This window comes from Xiphophorus maculatus, chromosome 16 (genome assembly GCF_002775205.1).
Source record: "Xiphophorus maculatus strain JP 163 A chromosome 16, X_maculatus-5.0-male, whole genome shotgun sequence".
In the NCBI taxonomy this organism is placed as follows: Eukaryota; Metazoa; Chordata; class Actinopteri; order Cyprinodontiformes; family Poeciliidae; genus Xiphophorus; species Xiphophorus maculatus.
In genome coordinates, this window is record NC_036458.1 from 12,732,861 (window position 1) to 12,756,489 (window position 23,629).

General features: G+C 39.9%; 1 protein-coding gene across 2 annotated transcripts in view; it reads left to right on the forward strand.

Annotated features, from left to right (window-relative positions):
- Positions 1-22,677, forward strand: part of prkar1b (protein kinase cAMP-dependent type I regulatory subunit beta) — a 67,580-nt gene extending 44,903 nt beyond the window's left edge. For both annotated transcript variants that reach the window (XM_005809279.2, XM_005809280.2), the window contains 5 exons: positions 1,222-1,380; positions 8,087-8,147; positions 11,578-11,699; positions 19,613-19,694; positions 19,911-22,677. In XM_005809279.2, coding sequence (XP_005809336.1) covers positions 1,222-1,380; positions 8,087-8,147; positions 11,578-11,699; positions 19,613-19,694; positions 19,911-20,083 — 597 coding nt within the window. In that variant the 3' untranslated portion in view covers positions 20,084-22,677. The remainder of the gene's footprint in view (positions 1-1,221; positions 1,381-8,086; positions 8,148-11,577; positions 11,700-19,612; positions 19,695-19,910) is intronic.
- The last annotated feature ends 952 nt before the right edge of the window (positions 22,678-23,629 follow it).

Consider the following 23,629-nt stretch of genomic DNA (forward strand, 5'->3'; position numbering starts at 1 on the left):
CTTCCATCCCATACAGACAGCGGCTGCCTCCCAGGCACAACCCTGGCACTAAACTACATCAAGAACAGTGCAGATGTTACGAGAGTGTGAAGATGTCTCTCATTAGACAGGGGTGTAAATTAGCCAGCGACTCATAAACTGCCTGAAAGTTGCTACTAATGTAATCCCCCTTATGTTTGCACACAAATCTATTTACTTTTAGCCACTGTCTTTTGTCCAAGAGAAACCAGCACATGAGAAATTTGTAAAATAGCAGGCTTGATACTTTCAACCTAAACTAGGTTTTTTTTGCAAATGAAGTAACTCTTAAGCACAAATTCATGCTTTATCCTCATACTTTACATTTTGATTTTGTTTCTTATCTTCAACCAGCCACACAACTCTCTGCTCATATTTAGTCTGTAAAAATTGCAAAACATGCTTTATTTCAGCCTTTCTTTGTAGAGCTGCACTTACTGTTACCAAAACCTCAAATTTACTCGACTACTCCAGGGATCTGAATAAAGGTTTGCTAGTACAACAGTTAAGTCAAAATAATTACCACCTGGGAACAGGATTGGAAACTGTCGTAAAAACACCACCGCCATTCTGCTCTGATGTAACGCTTTTGCAACGGATAATTGTTCTTCGAACCTTGACGTAACCACAGTCAGTACTCTGCATCTCTTTGAACAGAATCCAGCATATGGTGACGGATGGGCCCCTTGTGGTTCCCCTTAGAGTCTGAATAATGTCTTCTAACTATTTTCGCAATTCACAGCAAAGAGCAAAGGAATAAACCCTCCTTCTGTTTCCCTCCCTCCTGTCTCCCTGTGTTATTAAGTCAACAAGATAGTGGATAGCGTGTTGACAGTTGAAACTGTAACGGCCCCAGAGACGGCCTCACTGAGGTTGTATTGTCTTTAGAGCTCTACCAGCTGGCCTAAATAGAGCTCTACATGTAAGCAAGGGAGTGTGTATGAGTTTGACTTGAGGATAGAACTGTTTTATACATCTGTCTAACTCAGTCTCTTTCAGATGACTGGAGAGAAAAGTGAAGAAATAGATGGGATGGATTCCCTTAGAGGATCTCATTTGAAGGCTTAGATTAGAATAAAAAAAGTCAATAGGTTTGTGAGAGCTGCAAAAGTTAGAGTGAAACCGGTTTTCATTTGTCAGTACTCTTTGAAGCAGACAATCTCATGGCCTGTCCATCTTTCCTTTCTCTTTTTATCTCTGCAGGTTTATGTGAATTGTGAGCTGGTGACCAATATCGGAGAGGGAGGAAGCTTTGGCGAGCTGGCCCTGATCTATGGGACTCCAAGAGCTGCCACCGTCAAGGCCAAAACGGATCTTAAACTGTGGGGCATTGACCGGGACAGCTATCGTCGCATCCTCATGGTAAGTAACCCAACAACCTGAAGTCCAATCTGCATCCTCTCTGGTAACATACTGAGTGCTGAGCAGTTTGGAAGAAGCCAATGTTGCTGTTATAATTACTTTGAATTGGCCAAATCTCTAGTATTAAAAAACAGTATCGTTATACACCTAGCACATTTTAGCACAATAAAATACAGTAAATTACATTTTTTCTAACTAATTGAATATCAAACTCTCATTAAATTGCAAATAGAATCCCCTGCAAATGTATTGTGAACTATTAAACTATTTCAGATTTTGTCACATTAGAACTTCAATGAACTTTTAATGAATTTATGCAACAGATCAACACATGTTGTGTGTTACTGTTAAGTGGACAGAAAACGACACAATTTCAGGAAAATCCAAAAATGTTGCGTACATTTGTCTCTTTAACTCTTTACTTTCATGCTCCTAAATAAAATCTTTGCAGCCAGCATGGATGTGTATATTAATCTCAGTATAAATACACATCACTGGAACACATCATTCCTGTGGTTACACATGGCAGTATCATGCTCTGCAAAGGTTTTACTTTAACGGGGACATAGTGGGTGAGAAGATGGATGGAGCTAAATACAGGACAATCCTGGAAGAAAACTTGTTAGATTTTGCAAAAGGATTGAGATTAGTGAAATTTAGTATTTTTACTTTTTTATTAAATCATTCTTGTATGCATTCTGCATATAATGTGTTACTTTCCAGCATGAAATTGCAATACGTTTTTCTAAGTTTCTAGTTATAATGTGACAAAATGTGGAAAAGTTTAAGGGATACGTAACACTTCCACATATTAAAAACAAAATTGACTGAAAAACTTACTTTGAATTTTTATCATTAGTAGTTTAAAATTGACCAAAATTTGACATTTTAATGAAGATAAAAGTCTCATTAAACCATAAAAATGCAGAGTAGCATCAGTTATACTGTAATTTAATACTGAAGTACTGTAAGTATGATATATGTGCATACATTTAAGATCTTCTGCAGTAGGTCGTCAACACTATCTTTCATGCTCATTTGCTTCCAATATTTCCTCCTACTTAGCCACTTAAAACTCCTTAAACACTTGCAGCACCTGCTTTCATTTACATGTGCACCCCGACACATGCATGCACACACAGGAGTCCATCCTCCCATTTTAATATATCCCTAGATCTCCTTTCTTCTTTCTTAGTCATGAAGAAAGGGAAAAAAGTAAAAGCAGTGGGTGTGTGGGGGCTGAGGAGGAGAGAAAGGGTCAGTCCTAATGCCTGTACATGCACTTCCCACTGCAGGAGCTTATCTAGTAGGAATGTCTAAATGTTTAAAGTGGAAACATTAGGTACTCTGCAGTGACTGTCAGACTCACAGACATATTTTTGTTCTGTAAGAATGAGTAATTATTGCACGTCTGAGTATGTCTCTGTGAGACCTCCTTGTCCAGCTAAACATTACTTCAGACGTTCCCAACACTTTATTTCAAATAAATTAGTCAGACACCAATTAACCTTCCTAATTCCTGTGTGTATCTAAACTTTGCCATTGGCAGCAGGGAAAATTCTGTTTTATGTCAAACAGAGCTCATGGATATGGAAGAAAGTTTTTTTTTTTTCTTTGAGAAGTGGAATTTAAGCTCATTGTAAAGTTGGCAGCAATCTGCCTAGCACTCATGTCACCTCTTAAGCGCATAGTTAAAGTGACGGCTCAATCTGCCCGGGTAACCTTTCTTTGAGAGGATTCTCGCTCTCTGCTGCTCTCATTCCTTCGTTCTTTCCAGCAGCAGCAGCAGCAGCTAGAAGAAGGGGGGTGGCGGGACTGAAAACAGAATTCAATTACACAAACCTGTAGTTAATTATTGCTGTCAGTGATTTGTAAAGCTTTTTTTTTTTTTTTTTTTTTTTTTACAAAGTGTGGTATTCTGGCAGCTTCTTTGGCCAACACAATGAACATTCTTTCTTTGTGTAAGAATATGTGTGTTTCCCAGTGAAAAAGATTATGCTGAATTTCTGGGTCTGCAGCTACTTAGCACTGAGGTTGAAATATGCATTGGCACAGCTGTTTGTTTAACTTTTTCGCATCTGCTCCCCTGTCCTCTTTGTCTTCATAATCTACAAATTATAAGATAAAGTAATATTTAACCACTTTACCACTTAACTTGTTACTGATCCATTTGATTTCAAGACAAACTCATTTGTAGAATTGCACAGTCTTGTGCTGACATTTCTTTGGAGTTATTTAGCTAGACAAGCCAGTGGACTGATGGGTAGCATCCAGCCTCCTAAACACCCTGAATATGATTAGGAAAGAAATGAAAATGGATCGATGTATGTTTCTGAGTAAAACTAGATTAGGAATCACAACTAGGACAAAAACACAATCTGTTCATTAAGACACAGCAAGAACACAATCAGAACACAAGGGCCCCTAATGGTATAAGGATATACATTACTTTAATCCAATCCCTCTAATCCCTATTTTATCAGTAAAAAAAACTACTTACATACATTTGTCGCAGTATTCTTTCATTAGCATTCTCATTCTCACTCTTGGAGTTCAAAAACATGCAAATTTATGTGGTGTACATTAAAAAACACAGCATTGTCTTTGCACACATCTGGTTGTGAAGCAAAGTAAATTTTATCTCTAGCTAAGCAAAGCATCCACCGTTTTTTAAGAGATTTTGAAATATTCTGTAACATGACTGCCAAAATCTAGAGATGCCATGTATATTACACATACAGTATGTGCCACTGCTGTAAAATTTCAGTAAATGCTACACAAATATCAGAGCATTGACAAGATAAATTGACTGAAGTTACATTGTGTTCTTTTCACACTAGAGCTACATTCACCAGCATTGATTGATAGGGAACTTGGGGTTAAGCGTCTGGCCAATAGAGCTTCAACAGATGGTGGAGGAAACTGGACTTTCCGATTGCGAGACATCTGCTTTTCCCTCTCAGATAGAGCCTTCCCATTAATGTTCTTCTCCTGTTGTACTATGCAGGCATTTGTGTCTGCACTAATGAAGATTTACTCAACTCAGCATCCCAGATGCTTGAAGTGACTAGTGTAGCTATGGAGTTGGATCTAATTTCTGATTGATTTAGCCAATAATTATTTGATCACTTACAACCAGTCATGGGCTGTGGGCAAAGATTTTAACTTTCAGTCCAAAATGGTTAGGCAATTGTTATATTTAGATTAGGAAGAAAATGACACGTGACGTCAAAAGTCATTTGACTTGCTCTGTCCTTACACAGCAGTGTGTTTTCATTTTACACCCTGCACTGTGACACACACCCATTATGTTACATGCTATGTATGCTTCTGGATGAAGATAAGCGACTGTCAATAATGAAGGGAGAGGCACATTTCTAAATTAACGCTTAAAACCATATGACTTCTTTCAAACCTTCCTGAAACATGGAAAACTGAGAATCCTCAGAAATATTTGGTTTGGGACAACAAAATATAAACATTTTATAAAAATAGAGTGTTAGTTTTTTTTATATATTGGCAATCTGGGCAGTTGCCCAGGGCAACATCAGAAAGGGGAGCTATCCAAGAACTAGAAAATAAGATATATCTTATCCATCAGTTGTTCCCTGAACAAATTTGCTACTATGAATGCATGAGTAGGGTAGTACATTTCCCTTAGTTGCCAATTTCTGCTACAAAATGATAATTGATTGTATTTTAATTGGAGAGCGGCAGGAGCTTGCAAAGTTATACATTATAGTTAATAATGATTAATCACAGCAGCAGAATCTAATTAACCAAAATTTTTTAATTGATTGACGACACTACAGAAAAGTGAAATAAACACTATCATTAACATAAAGTGGGCTCCTAAAATATGTTCTGTAGATATGGCTTATTCCCCTTAGTGAAATAATTGGTGCCTGGAGGTCAGAAATGTTTCAAATATGTTTTGTGCATAACAACACACATCCTTGATCATGTAATAAGTGAAAAATTGTACACAAAAGTAGTACACAGAACTAGCCTCTATAAATGATTTTATGTTTTACGTGATTACAGGGTTTTGTTTAAAATGAAGAAAGCTTGTGCTAACAAACTGATCTGTTTTCTATTATTATGGTATTCCCTGAGGAGGGAAACACTGTCTGGGAATTCTACAGCAAACAGATGAGTACCCTGAATCAAACAACATAAGCAAGCTGAAGTAAATAAACATCAAATCACAGCTACTACAAAGTTCATTACAGATGAGACATCTGTAATGGAGTGCATGTTTTCAGTATGCTTCAAAATGAAATGCTGAAATGTTGAAAGTATTAACTGATACAAATGTAATGTACTGGTCAAAGAGAGTACAAGTACTATAAGACTATACTACTGTCAGTTCAAATATTATTCATTTACAGGCATGAATAACATTGTTATTTGATGTTGGTCTATGGTTGTCTATATTCAAGAAAGATATCTCTAAAGTCTGATTGTTTTATGCTATAATTCTTTTAAATTTATCCTAAACTAAGACATTTAAAATCAGACCTTTTTAACCCTTTTAATTAATCTTGTTGTCAGAAAAAAAACATCTTTGAACTGCTGAATTATCTGACCTAATGGCAGAATCCATAACAAAAACAAGACAGATCCCACAACCAAACCCTGAGGAACTCCTCATCGCAGCTCTGTAGATTTGTAAATGATGGTATAGCTGTGTAAGATTAAAGGTGACTGTTACTTTTAAATAAAAATTAAAAAATATATATTTCAGAGGTAGTAATTTAGAAAATGATTGTATTGTTTGTACAAAGACTGGAGGGTAAGGGAAAGCTATAGATTTTTAAGGTTTAAAGTTGAAATGAAAACCATAGTCTATTCCTGGAAGAGTAAAGAGTAAATCACATTATTAAATTTATCATAAATAATTTTAACCAATGGGCATGTTGACGACACAGTATATGTGTAACATTTCATTTGATGTTGTAAAGCAAAGCCAAGGCGCCCCTTCAAACTCCACCACACCCACACATCCCACCACTTTCCTTATTCAAGAGTTGAGCAAACAATGTAATACCAGTCCTTGTAGTAAACACACTCTCCCCATTGTGTTGCCATCAGTCATACAATACCAGTGTTGTTGTGTCATCTTGGTATTTAAACAGACACAGTTACATCCAAAGCTATTATCAAACTGACAGACCACTGTCAACAAACAGAACACAAGACGAAAGGAAACAAGGGGAAATTATAGCAAGAAAAAGGAGCGATGAAGGGTGAGGGAGCGGTTATGTGTCACATTGGACGGAGATGAAGGCGATAGCGATGGGGCTTAAGATACAGTTGGTTTAGTCTGGCTGCGCTCCACACCTCAAGCCTTTGATGATTCCACCTCAAAGACGGCAAACAGACAAAAATGCTGGTTCATCTTTAACCACATAAATGGTGAAGACACTAGGTCAAAGAGAAGTAGGACATTTTTACACATGGTCGTGTGCTGAAGGCCTCCCAGGTAGACAGGATGGATTAGGGTAGATGCCAATAAAGACGGCTGCTAGAAAGTATGACATTCAGTAGTGTCATATTTTTATTTGGTAACTTTTGGAAATGCAAATCCTTCACTTTACTTGGGCCCACCCTGCTGTTCCTGCAGCACTCGCATAAATCAGACGTGCTGTATGCATTTTATGTTTGCATGGCAATCATTTTGAATCTTTAAGCTTCGCAGCAAGGCTGTAAAAGTTGGAGCGCAGTGTGCATGTGAAAGTTTAACAGTAGAGCCTCAAAATTTTGTCCCTGCTCAGATAGCACTGAAACATAAGTGGCCGAACTAAAAACAGACTTGCCTGCACGCACTCAAATCATTTATCCAGGAGGGAGGCAGAGCAGCCTAGAATTCCTTTAATCAAGTTGTTTACGATCCTCAGTTTGACGTTGACTCACTTGGGAAGATTTTCTCCCCTTTTAAGACAAAATGTGAAATTATATGAAATTAGAGGCAGCAGTGGGACTCAAGCACTTGTGCTGAAGACACCCCAAGCCTCAATACATATATCACTACCACATGCAAACGGCAGAAACGGGTCGGACAAGATTGCCCGTCCTCACTGTTTTTTTCCTTTTTTTCTTTTTTGCCTTCTTTATTCTACCGCTCTCCCTGAGTGGCTCTGTGCAGTGAAGAAGAAACACAATTAGGGAAGGGGTCCTCTGGGTCTGGACTTGCCAGGAAGCACCTGATTTTCATGGCAAAACCAGGGAGGGAAAGTCCCCTGCCTGGTGGGTGGGGCGGGCCACACAGACAGACACACACGCAATAAACTTTACTCCATATCTCATACAAACCTCCCTAAGCATGACCCAGTGAACTGTGACACGTTAATCTTTAAAAACGTTGTATTGTAGTTTACTTTTATGGGCACTGGACTTTTCTTGCTGTATGATTGATAGCCAGTGCAAAAGTGTTCATGCAAGATACAGAAAAGTAATAACCATTCAAATATTTTTAGATATTAAAATCTTAATTCATGTTTTGCTGACACTTGCTTTTGCTAATCCTTCAGTGATGAAAGTGGGAGAAAAATACAAGCCGTTGCAAAATGAATCAGAATGTGCTTTTTGAATCCGAGCCACTCCAAGAATGACTTCAGTATTTAGCAGCACAATGAAACTGCTGTGCTACCAGTTGATTTAGGACTGTATCGATCAGATAATGTTATTTCTGCTTGTCTCACAGGGAAGTACTCTGAGAAAGAGAAAGATGTACGAAGAGTTCCTCAGCAAGGTCTCCATCCTTGGTAAGTGTATTTGTCAGATCAATACAGTGCCTTTTAAAAGTATTCATAAGCCTTCAACATTTTCACATAGGTCATTTACAATTTGTGAAATTGTGGGAAATATATATTCTTTTCAATTTGTTTTCTAAATAAAGTTCAGAAAAGTGTGGGCTACATTTCTTTTTAATTCTACAAATCAAAATCCAGCACAACCAATTTCCTTCGGAAGTCATCAAATTTGAGTCTTACATGTGTCGAATACAAGTTTTTGTCTGCTAAGTGGTACAAAAAATGAGAACACATTACTTCAGTTTTAGCACCACACCACTGATTTCCTGTCTGTTTGAGATTTAATTCTAAAATGACTTGTTTTTAAATGCCTTGCCGTATATTAAGCTTCAACCCTATGGTCCTCCACATTCTCTCAAAGGGAAAATTTAAAATTTAAAATTTAATGCTCCTACTGTTTCAACCATTGAGTCGGCTGCTCATCAGGCAGCCTGACTCACTCAACGTTTTTAAGTCCTCTGAATTGGATTGAACAAAAAACATACTGTAGGCTAGGAACAAACAAGAGATACTTTCCAGATTTTTATTCTCAAAAAATTGGAAATCCACACATGCTGTCTATTCACCTCTTACTGCTTTATCACAAAATCCCATGAAATACATTGAGGTTTGCGGTTTTAATGAGACAAAGTGATTGAAGAAATTTACACGAGAAAGACAAATCGTTTATTGTTTCTTCTTTAATAAAGAATGGGTACTTTTGCCCAAGCGATAATAACCTGTGGTCTAAGTTGATTTATAAGGCCCAGCATCCAGAGGCGAGGCAGTTAAATTAACATATATTATAGATTAGCCCACATAAACACAGGCATACGCTGTCACACGGGGCCTGTAGCTGAGTAAGGTCTGTGTTTACAGTCTTAATCTACTCACAGTGTTCACCCTTAAGCCCGCCACACTCTGTAATGTCTCTGTGTGGACAATTAAAGTATAGGGGGTTAGGATAAGCCTCTCTTTCCTGCTGGAATTTGGATAACACCCAGCCTACACAGGCCACTGGATTTAAAGGGAAGGTGAATGAGATTCACTCTGACTTTTGAATTGAGTTTCAATTGGAAGTGACGTCTCATCCCCATCCGCTTGATCGTGTGTGTGTGGTGTATAGGGTAAGACCGTGCCCCCTGTACAGAGTTATTAGCTGGGTGAGTAAACACATACACTCAATTCAGGACTCGGGAGATTGTCTCTCTGAAGTCGGCTCTTTTTATTTTTATTCTCCCTTTTTGACAGCTTTGTTGAGGCTTGAATTCGAGAACCCGCCTCCCTCGTTGAGGTAGAATACCTCTCTTCAGTCCCCCTTTCCGCCGCTTTGCCTCTCTGCTCGCCCTCTGTCAAATGCAGGAGGGACAGGGGTGGGAGTGTTTTTGTTTGTCTTTGATTTCAGAGATAGCCACAAAATTGGGTGCAAGCCCTTGATGTTTTGGTGTTAAGTGAGAAATAACAAATGTTTGTCGCACCCGCACTTCAACAGGCTTTGACATCCCAGCAGTGAGGTCCCTAGATGTTTACAGCGAGCCGATCCAAGTGGGTGCAGGCTCTGTGAAGCGTAAAATGTAGCTCCTTTAGTCAAGACATCTCTGTATCGTGTTACTTGCCTTGCCGTTAAGGATCACCTCTCTACAGGACCTGCTGCCTTTTAGTTTGCAGCCAGACAGAAGACATCCATCTGGGTCCGGCAGACAGCGTGGCCCCACCGGAGAGGACACTGGACACCTCCAAACTGCCAGGCCTATCCTAGTTAATCCTAAATGCATACACGGTTATACACACAGATAAATAGACACAACAGGATCAGTTTGTGAGCTCATCAGGAGACAATGCTGCCAGGCAAAGGGAGCCCGCCGCAGTTTTATGCCTCTAACTCGCGTCTTAGTCAAATAAAAACAGGGAATCATCTTTTCATCTAGACAAAGCCGAGGATGAGGAGTGTTTTCGCTGCAGATAAGCCACATTCCACATGCAGATGGATAGGACTGGGGAAGATTAGCCCACACTGATCTGCTGAACTGTGAATGAAGGATGAGATCATCTGGTCAAACATCTGTGTGGAGATACTCGGTTATTACTGGCCGATCGTTCTTTCTTAAACATCAAATTTTGCGTTGCTTTAACCTATTTTGGTTGAAGCATTTCTTTTCCAAGAGAGATGAGAAACTATCCGCTTTGGTTTCTGTGAAATAACCAATGGCTTCTAGGAATATCTCGGGCTAACCACGTCAATGTCTCTGTGGTCGGATAGTTGGAACAACCAGCTGGCTGAAAGATCCCCCAGAAACTGAAAGAAAATACTGATTGGATTTTCCTTTTTTCCAGGCTTGATTCGTTAGACTTTAAATCCTGCTTTATTGTAAAATGTTTTGGAAATATTTAATTATAATTAGCCACTATTTTTGGTCACTAATTTACTGGTTGTAAAAGGAACTAAATAGACCTGAAGTTTTATTTAATCGGTCTAATTTCTTTCCTCTTGAGTTTTTTTTTTCTTTTTGCAACCACAAATTTGTTAGTGCGATTTAATGTGGTGTTCCATTCCTGTTAGAGGTAAATTTCCATCCCAGTAACAAGTTGTTAGCAGCCTCTTTTGTTGCCAAGACTTTCCTGTATTTAGGTTCTTCCTGCATATAAATTTTTGTGCATTTTTTAAATATTATTATATTAAGGTTCTCATTTTCTTATCTGATTAATTGCTTAATTGTCAGAATAACCATTTACTAAAATAATTAGTTGCAGCCCTGAATATGTATAAAATTGCAATCACAAAGAACTTGATTGCAATATTTGGTTAGCATTCTGTTTCCCCAATATTATGCATCTTTATAATATACTATATGTTTGCATAGGTCTATATGTGGCTTTTTGCAACCTTTAAGCAGGATGTTTTGTAGCTTTTTACTTTCTCTCTACAACAACAACCAGATGTGTGCTTTTTTGTTTTACTAGTTCAAAAGTCTGTTGTTTCACATCAAATCTCAATGAAGTTTGTGGGTGCAATGCCACAAAATATTAAAACGTTCACATGGTTTGAATACTTTTGCAAAGCGCTGCATTCAGCATGCTCTCATACCGTAGCTTATTGCTGAGTAAAAGATTCTTTTTGGGGATAAATCATATCTCTGTCACCACAAGCCACCGTAAGTAGAACAGATTTAGGGCTCAATTTTAAGGTGTTTAAGCTCCCTGGGCCTCCATGAAACGAGGGAGTAGTCAAAGGATCTGAAATGTAATGGTTCCTGATGAATAACCGGATTAGCCTGGAAGGGGATTTATCCCCACAACTTCCCTGGAGAACCGTAAAGGCAGCGTCTGTGAGCGTGAAACATACACTGTTTGAATATGAGTTTGTGCGTCCACTGTTTCACAGTTTAATGTGCTTTATTCACAGAGTCTTTGGATAAGTGGGAGCGCCTGACTGTGGCTGATGCTTTGGAGCCAGTTCAGTTTGAGGATGGGGAGAAGATCGTAGTGCAGGGAGAGCCTGGAGATGACTTCTTCATTATTACAGAGGTAAGGATCTGTCATGTCTGCCCATTACGTTGGCTAATTTCAACGCTTTGTCTCATTTCCTCTAAAGTGTAAGTGCTGACATGTAGGACCTGAGTATATGCATGTGTCATCAGGTGGGCACAAGGGTTGACGTTCATGTCATTGAGCCGAAGCCTTGAAGACGGCTCCACTGACATCAGAACTGATTTTAGTTTATTGCCACCAGCAGACAGATTACCTGCCCCGGCCCTCAACCACAATTCCTGTGCAAAGAGCAGGCCCCCTTCACAGTGCAAGCTTTGTGGAAAAGGGGCCCCTGGCATGGCTTCTCAGAGGGCCCCCTGCCTGTCATCCTAACACAGTTTTGATTAACTCCATACTTGTATAGCTTTCAGCGGGGTCAGGCCAGGAGGATTCTGACCGAAGGGTTCCTGATGGGAGGGAGACCCTGTTTCTCTTTCCTCTCCTCTTTTCAGACTCTCCTGCAGGTGATGCTCACCTCATCACATGCCAGTAGTAATGTCCGTGTCCGTCGAGATTTCTTCTTAGCTTTGATTACAGTACGCAAGATTAGGTAAGGCAGAGGTGAAATGTGAGAAGGCTGAATGATGTCAGACTTTATCCCATGTTTTACTGAATCAGTTTTTTTCTCTTCACCTGTTTCCTTCCTACACAATACTCTCCCTTTGTTCTACATCTCTTTTCATTAATCTTTTTCACTCTGATCGCTGTGCCTGGCTTCAACTCCAATTAGGACTGGGCAATGTCTCAGATTTTTCTCATTCCAGATCCAATTTCCGATTTCAATAATTTTTTTTCACTTTCTTTTCTCTAAAAGTAAATAACAGATGACAGAAAATGTTTTCAGAAAGTGACTCTTAACATTTCTTTTGTGAAAGTGAAGTATTATCATAGAGTTGACCTGAATTCAAAGTCCAAATAAATAGAAATTGTAAAACACACTTGTCAAACAAGATGGTTGATGTTGGGATTGCTGAAATCACTCTGAACTACAGAAGCCCAGTGCACAGTGCTGCAGTTGGTAGCACTGTTACCTTGCAGCAAGAAGGTTCAAATCCAAGTTGCATGGAGTTTGTTCTCCCTGGTCATGGGTGGCTTCCTCTCATAGTCTAAAAACATGATTGTCAGGTTGACAGATCTCTCTAAATTCTCAGAAGGCGCGCTTGCGTATGTGTGTACGTGCTTGATTGTTTGTCCTGTTTGTCTTTGTTGCCCTCCAATGGACTGGCAACCTGTCCAAGGTGTATCCTGCCTCTCAAGAGATAATGTTGGATAATGAAATGGATGGATTGCTATGATAATACAGTCATGTGAACAAAATAAGACCCCCCCCCCAAAAAAGAGATTTTTTTCTCAATATGTAATTTTTTTGTTTGCTTCTTGCAAATAAACAGATTTAATTGCAACTAAACAGCCTTGTTTTACTAGTCAAGCAATATAAACAAAAAATGTGTATCTTAACTGAGTAAAAGCTAGAACACCTTCCCCCATAACAGCTAGTTTTACTCCCTTTGGCTGAAACAACTTCAGTGAGGCAGACATCCACCAGCCTCTGACGTCAGTCTGTGGAAAGTTTTCCCCACTCCTCACTTTCAGCTGTGAAATGTTTTAAAGTCACCCCACAAGTCCCTTACATTACCTGCTACAATCTTCTTTCTTAAGGACAGCTTATTGTCACTCTTACTACTGACCACAAGTCAGTACAGGACCTCCAGATGTTGCCGTAAAATTACCAAGTCTTATCTTGACACTGACATGTATTTGCGTTTGGCTCCAGTTCAGCCATGAGAATCGGGGGGAAAAAATGCCTGACAGCATAATGACTGAGAAGTGCACACTCTGTTAAACTGAATGTGTGGCAATGAAGACCAGTTTCCCTAATGACCAACACCCAGGATGCCACACACACACACACACACACACACACACACACACACACACACACACACACACACACACACACACACACACACACACACACACACACATACGCGCACACTACACTGAGTAAACCAGCTATTGTGGAGCAGTAAAATGAGGTTAGCAGGTTGTAATCTCACACACAATAAATTGAGCTCTTCGTGAACAGTGGCCACATGTAATGTTTACAGGCTGTACTTTAGCAAACATGGTGAAACATTATATTTAGCTGCAACAGCACTTGCAGCCATCCTTGATTTGAGCAGTGACTTTAGTGTCTGTGTCACTCCCCAACCTCTCCTTGTTTTCCTCTTACTCATGTTCTTTAAAGAATGCTAGTGCCCAAATAAATGATGATTTAAAGGCTATCAGAAATCTGTAAACCTAGACTAACTAAAGCAACAACCTGCTATTAGTTGATTCATTTTCCGAACCTGTTTTTCCTTAAGCACGTTATTGCTTCCATAAAAAGCAAAATATTTAATCTAAATTAAACTCTGCAAAGTCTTCGCACTTTTTCTCAGTTGCACACTTTACAACCACAAGCTTTGTGTTTGGATTTTATGTGACAGAGCAACATGAAGCAGCCAGGAGGCCCAGGGAGCTGTAGATCAGATTGGAGAATCGATAAGTAATCTCCTGTGTGGTCAGGGATAGCTGGTCGGGGTTGATGGGAAGATGACTAGCGCAGATTATAAGGCAATCCTGCAGAAGACTTCTGACTGGGGCGGAGATTCACTTTGCTGCAGGACAACAAGACTAAAGATACGATCTGAAGTAATATGGAATAGTTCAGATTGAAGCAAATTCATGTGTTAGGATGAGCCAATCAAAATCCAGAGTATATTGGAACTTATTGGGATTCTGTGGCAACACTTAGTATCCTCTCCTTTAAATCTAAATGAATCTGAGCTATTTTGTGAAGGAGAACGAACAAATTTGTCAGTCTGTAGATGTTCAAAGAGAGCAGAGACATTGCAGCAAAAGTATTTTCTCCCAAGGGTTGTCTACATTTATGCACAATACTTTTTGGATTTGTATTGACAAAAAATGTTGAAAAATCATTCTTTTCCTCCAACCTTGCAGTTACCTATGCTCTGTGTTGGTCTATTACTTAAAATGCCAAGAAAGTGCATTGATGTGTGTCATAATGCAAGAGTATTTGGGAAGGTTTTAGCTGAATGAGCTCTTTAAACTTCCTAACATTGTATTTCACCAGCTGGTCGTGTCTGAGGCCTCCAAATTTAGCTGCAGACATCCCTCAAAGGTCAGTTTAACTCTGCAGAAAATAGAAAAAGAAAGAAAAACAATCAGCTTTGCATGACTCACGGATCTGGGAGTTCATACATGCCAAAGGGAGAAAAATATGTTGTGGACTGAGGGGAATAGAAGATGGAGATACAGTAAAAGTAGGAGCAAAGAGGGAATGCGCTTTCCGACTCAACAAACAAGCTTTAGCTTGTGCTTATCACAGATCAGTTGCTCTTATCATTAAGGATGATGACTACATTTTATACAAGATTTATCGCTGTTTCCCACCTTAAATCTTTCGGGGCCTGTACACACCCACTGTTTTTCCACCTACTTTTGCGCCCAGTAGCGGTTCGGTTCCGTTTGTAACCTCATGTCTCATGGCAGCCCAACTTTCCCAGCGTGCCGTGGACTGGGCTGGAATGCGTGTTACTGACTTTCACACGGGGTCAGGAGACCCAGCCTCCCCGGAGGGGAGACGAGAGAGAGCGAGGGAGACAGATAGAGGCAGAAAGGGATGAGTAAAGGAGGGCAGGCCATGTGGGCAGACCGCAAAATAAAGGAGGATTTTGAAAGTGTGACTAATTGCAAGAAAAGCTCCCTGCAATCTCACCATATTCTCCCTTTTTCTGTCTTCTCATGTGCACATATTATGGTTGTTATTGCTATTTATATGATTGCAATGACTTTGCTCACACCTCCCTTGTGTCCTAATCTGTCTCCTCTCACTGTTATTTGTGAATCAGCAAAAGAAAAAAAACACCATTAAATATGTACTGCTTTAAAAGAAAGAACTTATAGAGAGATCATGTTTTTGTGGCCTGGATGGAAGATTGAGGCTTTAATGAAAAAGGACATGTTTACATTTTATTCTCACACTGTACAAACAAGCCCTCACAGGCTCCAGGGGCCACGAGGTCTCGAATCTCAGCTTCCTTAACGTCAACCACTTTTGCTACTTTTTTCTGCCCGTCTTCTTCTTCTTCCTTTTCTTCTTCTTCTGTGGTCATAAATGGAAGCCTTTTCATTTTAGAATACAAATAAAATAATCCTTAATCCTTATGCAAGGTAAGGCCATGGCAGCATTATGCTGGGGTAATGACTGAGTTTAGCAGAGATAGGGAAAAGGGTAATAGTTGATTGGAAGACAGACAGAACTACTTTCAGTGCGGTCCTGAAAGAAAACCTATAGGAGGTGGTGGTGATGTGACAAAATAATAACCTCCAACCAATGCCTACCCACAGCATGTTGCTGCCACTGCTGTGTTTCAACGTGGAAATGATGTTTCCTCCCACACACAGTGTTTTGAAATCACGTGAACGCATGTTGATCCATCACATAAAATCCCCAAAAATATACTGAAGTTTGTGGTTATAATGTAATTGAATGAGAAAATATTTAAGGTTTTATATTTATATTTCCAAATATGAAGTTAGTTCAGTAGAAAACATTATAATTTTCTTTTAAATGTCGTTATGTAAATAAAACACAGAGGTTGTAAAGGTAAGACATGTCATGAAGTCATCTTCTCTGCTCATATATTTGCCCTCGTCTCCCCCAGTCATCATTCTAAACAGTATTTCATAAGCTGTCTCACATTTGTCTTTTGACCTCCCACAAGAGTAATCACACTGACGGGACTTAAAGGGTCCCTGTGGGTCACGCAGAACAAAGACCCTCTGTGGATTTCCAACAGCATATATCATCTGCTGTTCGTCTGTATTCCAAACCTGTTTCCTGACGTGCGGTTCAGCTGATGCCTGATTTGAGTGAGGGCAGATCAATGGAGTTCATAAAGCAGGTCATTTTTATTTGAGGTTTTCATATCGAAAGGTGGTTCGGAGGAAGGTAAAGATTACCAGGTCCTAACGGAGTAAAGCCATTTTTGGAATTGCTTTAGCGTAGCCCTCAGGCGCGGATGGAAGAGAGCAAATTTAGTTAGAAACAGTGCTGCTTGCAGCCAGGGAGCTGTGTGTGTTTGAATGAGAAGGTGCAGACACTCCTGGCGCTGGGTGGCCCCGTGAACAGGCTATTCCGGATATCACCTTTCTCCATCTCGGCCTGTGCCCCTGTCTGTGTTTCTCTGAGCGTGTTGGAGTTCCAATGCTTCTCCTACAAGCAAGCTGTTACATTTTGACTTGTCATCCCAAGTTGATTCATTACTTTCCGCCTGTGGCGTATTTATTTAAGTGCCGATGCATGTGAATATGTATTTCTGTGCATGAGCTGTTACAAAGGACCTGCTGAGGGACAGACGGCGGCTTGTCTCTTATTTAATTGGCGTGAAGTCTTTATTCGCTTGTGTTTCCCTGTTATTTTCTGTTTGTTTTTCTTTATGCCTGACCTCTCCTGTCGTCTTTTGTTGTCAGCAGTCTGGAGCGGCTTTTGTTAGGCAGGCGAAGCTCTTAAATGTTTATAAAAGAAATATCTGTGGAGCAGAGCACTCCCCCTGAGGTGGTACAGTATGAGATGGTTATCTGGACCACACTGGATGAGGCCTGTTCATGAACAACTGTTGTTGCAGCGCTGTACTGTCTCACTCTCTTTGTTTGGACATGAATGGAAAGGAGAGTATTACAGTGGTTGTAAACACAAGAGCGCTACCTTCCAGCTTATTCATTTCTCCTTTAGCTTGAAAAAGATCCAACTGCAATCCTACAAATGCAGTTTATAAGTTACAAAAATAGTACTGGAATGGGCTAAAAATGTGAAGAAGCAGTAATGGGGAGTTAAATTTGAAAGAGATTCGCCATTTATTGGGATTTAAAATTCTTTTTCTCATCATAAACAGCAACTGTGAAGTAATTTTAGGCCACATCAGTGGCGCAGGGGTAAAGCGTGACCCATGTATGGAGGCCTTGGTTCTCGACGCGGCTGTTTTGAGTTCAAGTCCTGGCCCGACTTTTGCTGCATGTCTCCCCCCTCTCTCATAACCTACCTTTCTGTCTAAAAACAGCTAAATAAAGGCCAATAAAACTTTTAAAAACTGTGAAGTACTGATGAGTATTTCTTAATCTCGAAACAACCAGGTGTTAACCATCAAAAAATGAAATGAGTATATTTATATAACTCATCACCTGCTTGCTAAAATGATAATGTAATAAAATTTGTAAATCCAGTTTGATTTTCTTCCAGGATTTAACTCCATTAAACTTCCCGTCAACTCTAACCAGATTCCCTCGATATTCTAAATAAAAGCCTCCCCACCGCATGATGCTGCCACCTCCATTGATTTGAAGTGTTAATTTTTCTCCATATCCGGTGTTGCTAGAATTTAAGCAAAACAGTTTAAGTCACATCTTCCATTTTCCCATGAAGGCCAGATTTGTTGAGTTCAGGACTTGTGGTTGTCATGTCAACAGATTTTCCCACCAGAGTTCCTCCAGACCTCTTGGCTGCTCTTTTAACACTCTCCTTTTCCTGGCTGATTACATTAGTTATCAGATAAATCACATTTTATCACATTCAAGTCATCTGAATAAAGTGCCATATGAAGACAGTGCTGCTGCACAACAGGGTATATGACTTTCCCATGGTCTCTCCTACTGTCACTGACACTGTGCAACGTGTTGCATAGTCAACATGGTAACTGCACAGTACAAATTTTCCAGCACTGATTTGAAAAGGGGATTCGCAAATTACTCCTTGCTTGAAATACTCTGCACAGCTCATTTCTAGCGTAAACTCACAGAGTCACACACATCCTTTTGTTGAAATACAGTCTCACCTTTGTCTGCCAGCAGTGAGTAGCTGGCAGTTTGAGGGGGGTTCTCATTAAGCCTCATTATATTCATATTTAGCATTATTAGCCTGGTCAGCGACCAGGAGCACAGAAAGCAGAAAGGGATTAGAAACGTTTGAGGGATTGCTAGAACAATCAACTCTGTCTTCTAAAGCAGTCCAAGACAAGCCAGGAAGTTCCCGTCCTGACTTTCCTTTTTTTTTTACCTGCCATCAATTACAGCAGCTCTTTAAATGTCACATGTTTCGAGATTAGCTCTGAATATGCTTGCAAAGCATGCATCGAGTGCAGCTTCAAACGTATGTCTGGGAGATTGTGGAAAAACATACATTTTCAGGCATGTAGTTTGAAGTTCGCTAACAGCTGCAGGACTAATCCTTTGTTGGCCAAAATAAATCCAAATAATTTCCCCTTCCCTTTGCTTGATAGATGAATCACACACTCAAGCTTCTCACAACAACAAAAATGCATGATGAATATATGCATCACCTGGAGTTGTTACACTCTAAAGTGCTTTTTTGATTCAGAGTTTTCTAATATTAGCTCAGAATTTATGTGTGTGGAGGGGTGTGTGTGTGTGTGCAGTGTTTTGAGGGTCATTTAAGGACTTTAAGCTCCTCTTTGTTGGACAATACAGCAGTTTCCAGTTCACGGATTAATTCTGATTTAGAGGATTTTGTGATGGAGACAGTGATGACTCACTTCATCCCCAAGTGGGCTTAGATGTTTGTGTTTATTATTCAGTGGAGGAACCAGGGCAGAGATAACTGATTTTTCTGTCCTGTCCCATCTTGGACGTTGCTGTTCATGTGCGTCCCACTCAAACAGGTGTTCGTCCCACTGCACAGACGACTAAATCCAGTGCACCTGTGTTCTTATGAAGCAGAGGAATTTTCTCCTCAGCCTAATCCTCCTCATGATTTTCAGTCTCCTATCCACTTTTTCCACAGTCTTGCTTTTCTTTTACATAGCTGAGGACCTTTCTGTTTCTGTGTGCAGGGAATAGCCTCTGTTCTGCAGCGCCGATCTGACAATGAGGAGTATGTTGAGGTCGGACGCCTCGGACCCTCAGACTACTTTGGTGAGTGTAATCTTTTTCATTACTTTCTCATATTTAGAGCTATCTTAGGAATGCACCAATCTGAGCATTTTTACCAATATGTAGGCCTATGATGATAACAAAATTGTATTACTCTGTGTGGAATTAGTTTGCAAAATGAATGACCTTTTTAGTGATGTTTTTATTTGCTGAGATGCATCTGTCTCTGATTTTGTCTCTGACTCCTGTTGCATTCAGGTGAGATCGCCCTGCTGCTGAACCGTCCCCGGGCGGCCACCGTCGTCGCTCGCGGACCCCTCAAGTGCGTGAAGCTGGACCGGCCCCGCTTCGAGCGCGTGCTGGGGCCGTGCTCCGAGATCCTCAAGAGGAACATCCAGAGATACAACAGCTTCATTTCCCTCACCGTGTGAGAGCTCGGCCCCTTAGCTCCCACTCCACCAGCAGGGTTGTGCACCATCATCAGCAGCATCAGAGGTTAAGCGTCAGGGTTGGGAACGAGGGGGAGTGTTGGGACACAGGGTGAACAGCAATTTTAAATGCAAAATGACACAAAAAGCTTGTTTCTTACCTTTACTTTTTTCAATTTACGTTCTTTTTGTTTTTTTATCCTGTGCACTTTGACTCAAACTACTTGTCATGTAGCTGTAAAAATCAGAAGAGGACAGAAACCATTTAAATCATGATCTAATGTGAATGAGTCGCTTTACGATGCACGGGGGACTTGCATAAAAATGGTGTTTGCACTTTGATGTATTTTACGGAGCATGCGGACACATTCAGGAACCACGGAGGAAGTGAAGTTATGTTTACGCAAAGCGTCTGGAAGTGGGTACACATTTCTTTGCTCGCTGGATATTGTTGCTTTTTGATGCCTTTTTATTTTTATTTTTTTATTTTATCTCTGCCTGTGCGTTGCATCTTTTCTCGATCAAAACAAACACGCACTACACAGATCTTTGTAATCTTCCCTGAAATGTACCATAGTCAGAGAGGTATGAAGAAAACTTTTCTTGGCTGTTTTAATATTTTCTTTGTGTCGAAGGAATAACTTTGTTATCCTTATCAGGTTGAAGATTGTTAGATGTAGCTGGGGGCTTACTTTGTAGATTTATTATTGCTAACATATACAACAATAAAAAAAACATTAAATTTGGGTTAAAATATACTGTCTGTGCATCCAAAGAGTGATGCAGCTCTTTCTTGCACTGGTTTTCCTAACTCTAGCAGCTATTGGGGCCAATTTGACAGAATGGTATGGATAATTACTGTCAGAAACTGCAGTGTAGAAAATTTTGTTTTTTTACCTACTTTATCTGTTATGCTGCTCTCTCAGTTTTCTTCAGTTGGTGATTTCTTGCTCTCTGGGCCTGTTTTAAACCACTCTGCGGAGTTTGGATCTGAATTTTAAAGCTGATGTTCAGAGCGAGCTTCCTAGATATTTTCTTTTACCTCCCACATCATCTTGCTCAGATAAACTTGGATCATCATCCATCCGTCCTTGACACAGTTCCAGGTGTTTTAATCTTTTTAATTATTACTCTCACTGCAGTTGTGAGCAAGTCGAGGCAAGAAGCTATTAACTTGTAGCCATTTCCTGAATTAGGAAGATCAACACACAGGCACACACCGAGTGATTCTGAAATGGATTTTGAACATGTCACACTGTGTGAGCTTGATTATATAAAAGGTTGTTGGTAACAATGCCGTTCTGTGCGACGGGAGATGGCAGACTGCAGGGCTGCTGCAAATGCAGATTCACAGCAGAAATGGAATGTTTTGGATGGGAAAGCAGAGTTGGATCATGGACAGAAGGAGTGGAGAACGAAGAAAAGAAGACATTGTGGAGACACTTATTACTTTCCTAGATGAGAGGAATAGGAAAGTAATAAGCTTTTATAAATGTCCCCTTAATATTTTTTTATAAGTTGGCTTTGCTCAGTGAAAACCCTGCATCTTTTGAATCATATTCATTTATGAAGTGTGGGTGTGAGAAATTATGCTCTGTTTCTTGTCATATTTATTCCCAGAGGCTCTCCCTGCACAGTGTGAACTTGGCTTCTGAGTCACATCATATTTATTCCCCAGTGAAACAAGATTACTTGATTACTAATCAAAACTTTAGAGACTTTCTGGTTAACTTAAAATATGTGGAAAAAATAATCAAACTTTTGGATTCTGGAAACATACTTTTCCCCTCTACTTATAATAAATGTACTCAAGTTTTTTTTTCTTCTAAATTTTCAGTGTGACATTCACTTCTAAAAGAAAATATTTTTTGAAGAATTTTCTAACACTATTTTGGGGGAAAAGAAACATATTTATTAAACCCTTTACTTGAATGGTTTGAGCAGTGTTAAACTGGAAGTTCATCTTGGTCAATATGTCAGTTGCTGGAGCCTGAAGATGTCAGCTCTGTGAAAATAATAATAGCATCTTCTCAGTTTGATATGATTACCATTTCTCCCCACTTTATGAGAAACTGCGGCCCAGCATCACACTTTTGATACACAGACAGTACTTTTTGAGAGCACTTCTTCATTCCTGTTTTTAGCTGTTCTGTCAGGTTAGTTGAAAATTAACAAAAATATGTAAAGATTCTAATGTTTCTGTGAGCTGTTGTTCTCCAAAGGTTCAGTCGTGTCATCTCCATGCGACCGAACCTTAAAGGCTTACACTGTCTCAGGACTGAATAAAGAAATCTGCTTGTTTTTGAGGTGATTTTGTTTGATGTTTTAGTACTTTTGCACCACTTTCAAGTTTAAAACGTTAGGACAGCACCGTAGTCTGATTCAAATGTTTTGAAATGTTCTCAATAAGAGAAAGTTGAGAAAACTAAGAACTTGTGTTGGTTTCCTTCGATCTACAGTTCTGTCAGCATTGCACAACTGACCCGATGTAAAAATGGGACCTTAAGAAAAAGAGTCTTTCTGTATTTCTCTTCTGTGTATCTTTTTTTTTTTCAACTATCAAACCATCTTGAGCAAATAAAGATAAGCATCAGAAACTCTTTTGATTTGATGTTATTTTCGTCTTGGTCCTTTTGGTCCCTGGGGGTGTGACTTTTCCTCACATTCTTTCCTCCCGTTTATCCCAGCTTTTGGCACCTTCTCCGCCTCCCTTGACTGGACTTAGTTCCTACTCTTTTCTTTACCTCACCTCATATTCTTGACTGCACATAAACTCTGTTAGCTGTTGGATCTTTGATAATTTTCCTTTTCTCTCCTGTTTACCTCCTCAGTCACGTCTCTCATATTTCTTCCTACGGGCTTCTCCCTCTTTTTCCCACCCTCTGCTCTTGTCTTTTGTCTGCTCTCTGTCCTCCTTCTCACGTTAAGCCAAGTGTCAGTCATCCGTCATAGCGGGGCTGTCAGAAAGGCTCAAAGCTCCTCCCAGGCGGTTTACACCACCGTGGACCAAAGCCTGTGCGGCTTTGACACATTCCTCTTCATCTTAATGTCCACTAAATCAACTGAGGAATGTGCCCCCAACTCGCTGACATTGAGTTTAATATTCCCCTCGCCACACAGGCACAACTTCTTTGCTTTCACAATGTATGCTAACAGACCTTAACAAGTTTGGGTTTTTCCTCAGGTTGGTGTCAAGCTATTGGTTCAACATTTTCTGATTGGAATTTTGGTCCTTAAGTGTCTTGCCCAAGGACAAAATGACTGAGAGAGAAAGAGCCGGCATTCAAACCAGCAACCTACTAGTTACAAAAAGCTCTGCTATTTCCTGAGCCACTCTCACCTCTGAAGAGGAAAGTCCAGTCATAGGCTTTTGACCTTGAGCTCAAGAACATTAAGGGTACACAGCTTACCCAAAATCCACCAGCGAATCCATCTCTAACTGGCTCACAAAAGCCAAATTGAAGGTATTAGTGGGGCCTAGTCAAAGTGCAGACTTAAATCTGACTGAGATGCTGTGGTATTGAAACTTTACAATGTGTCTTCATTAAA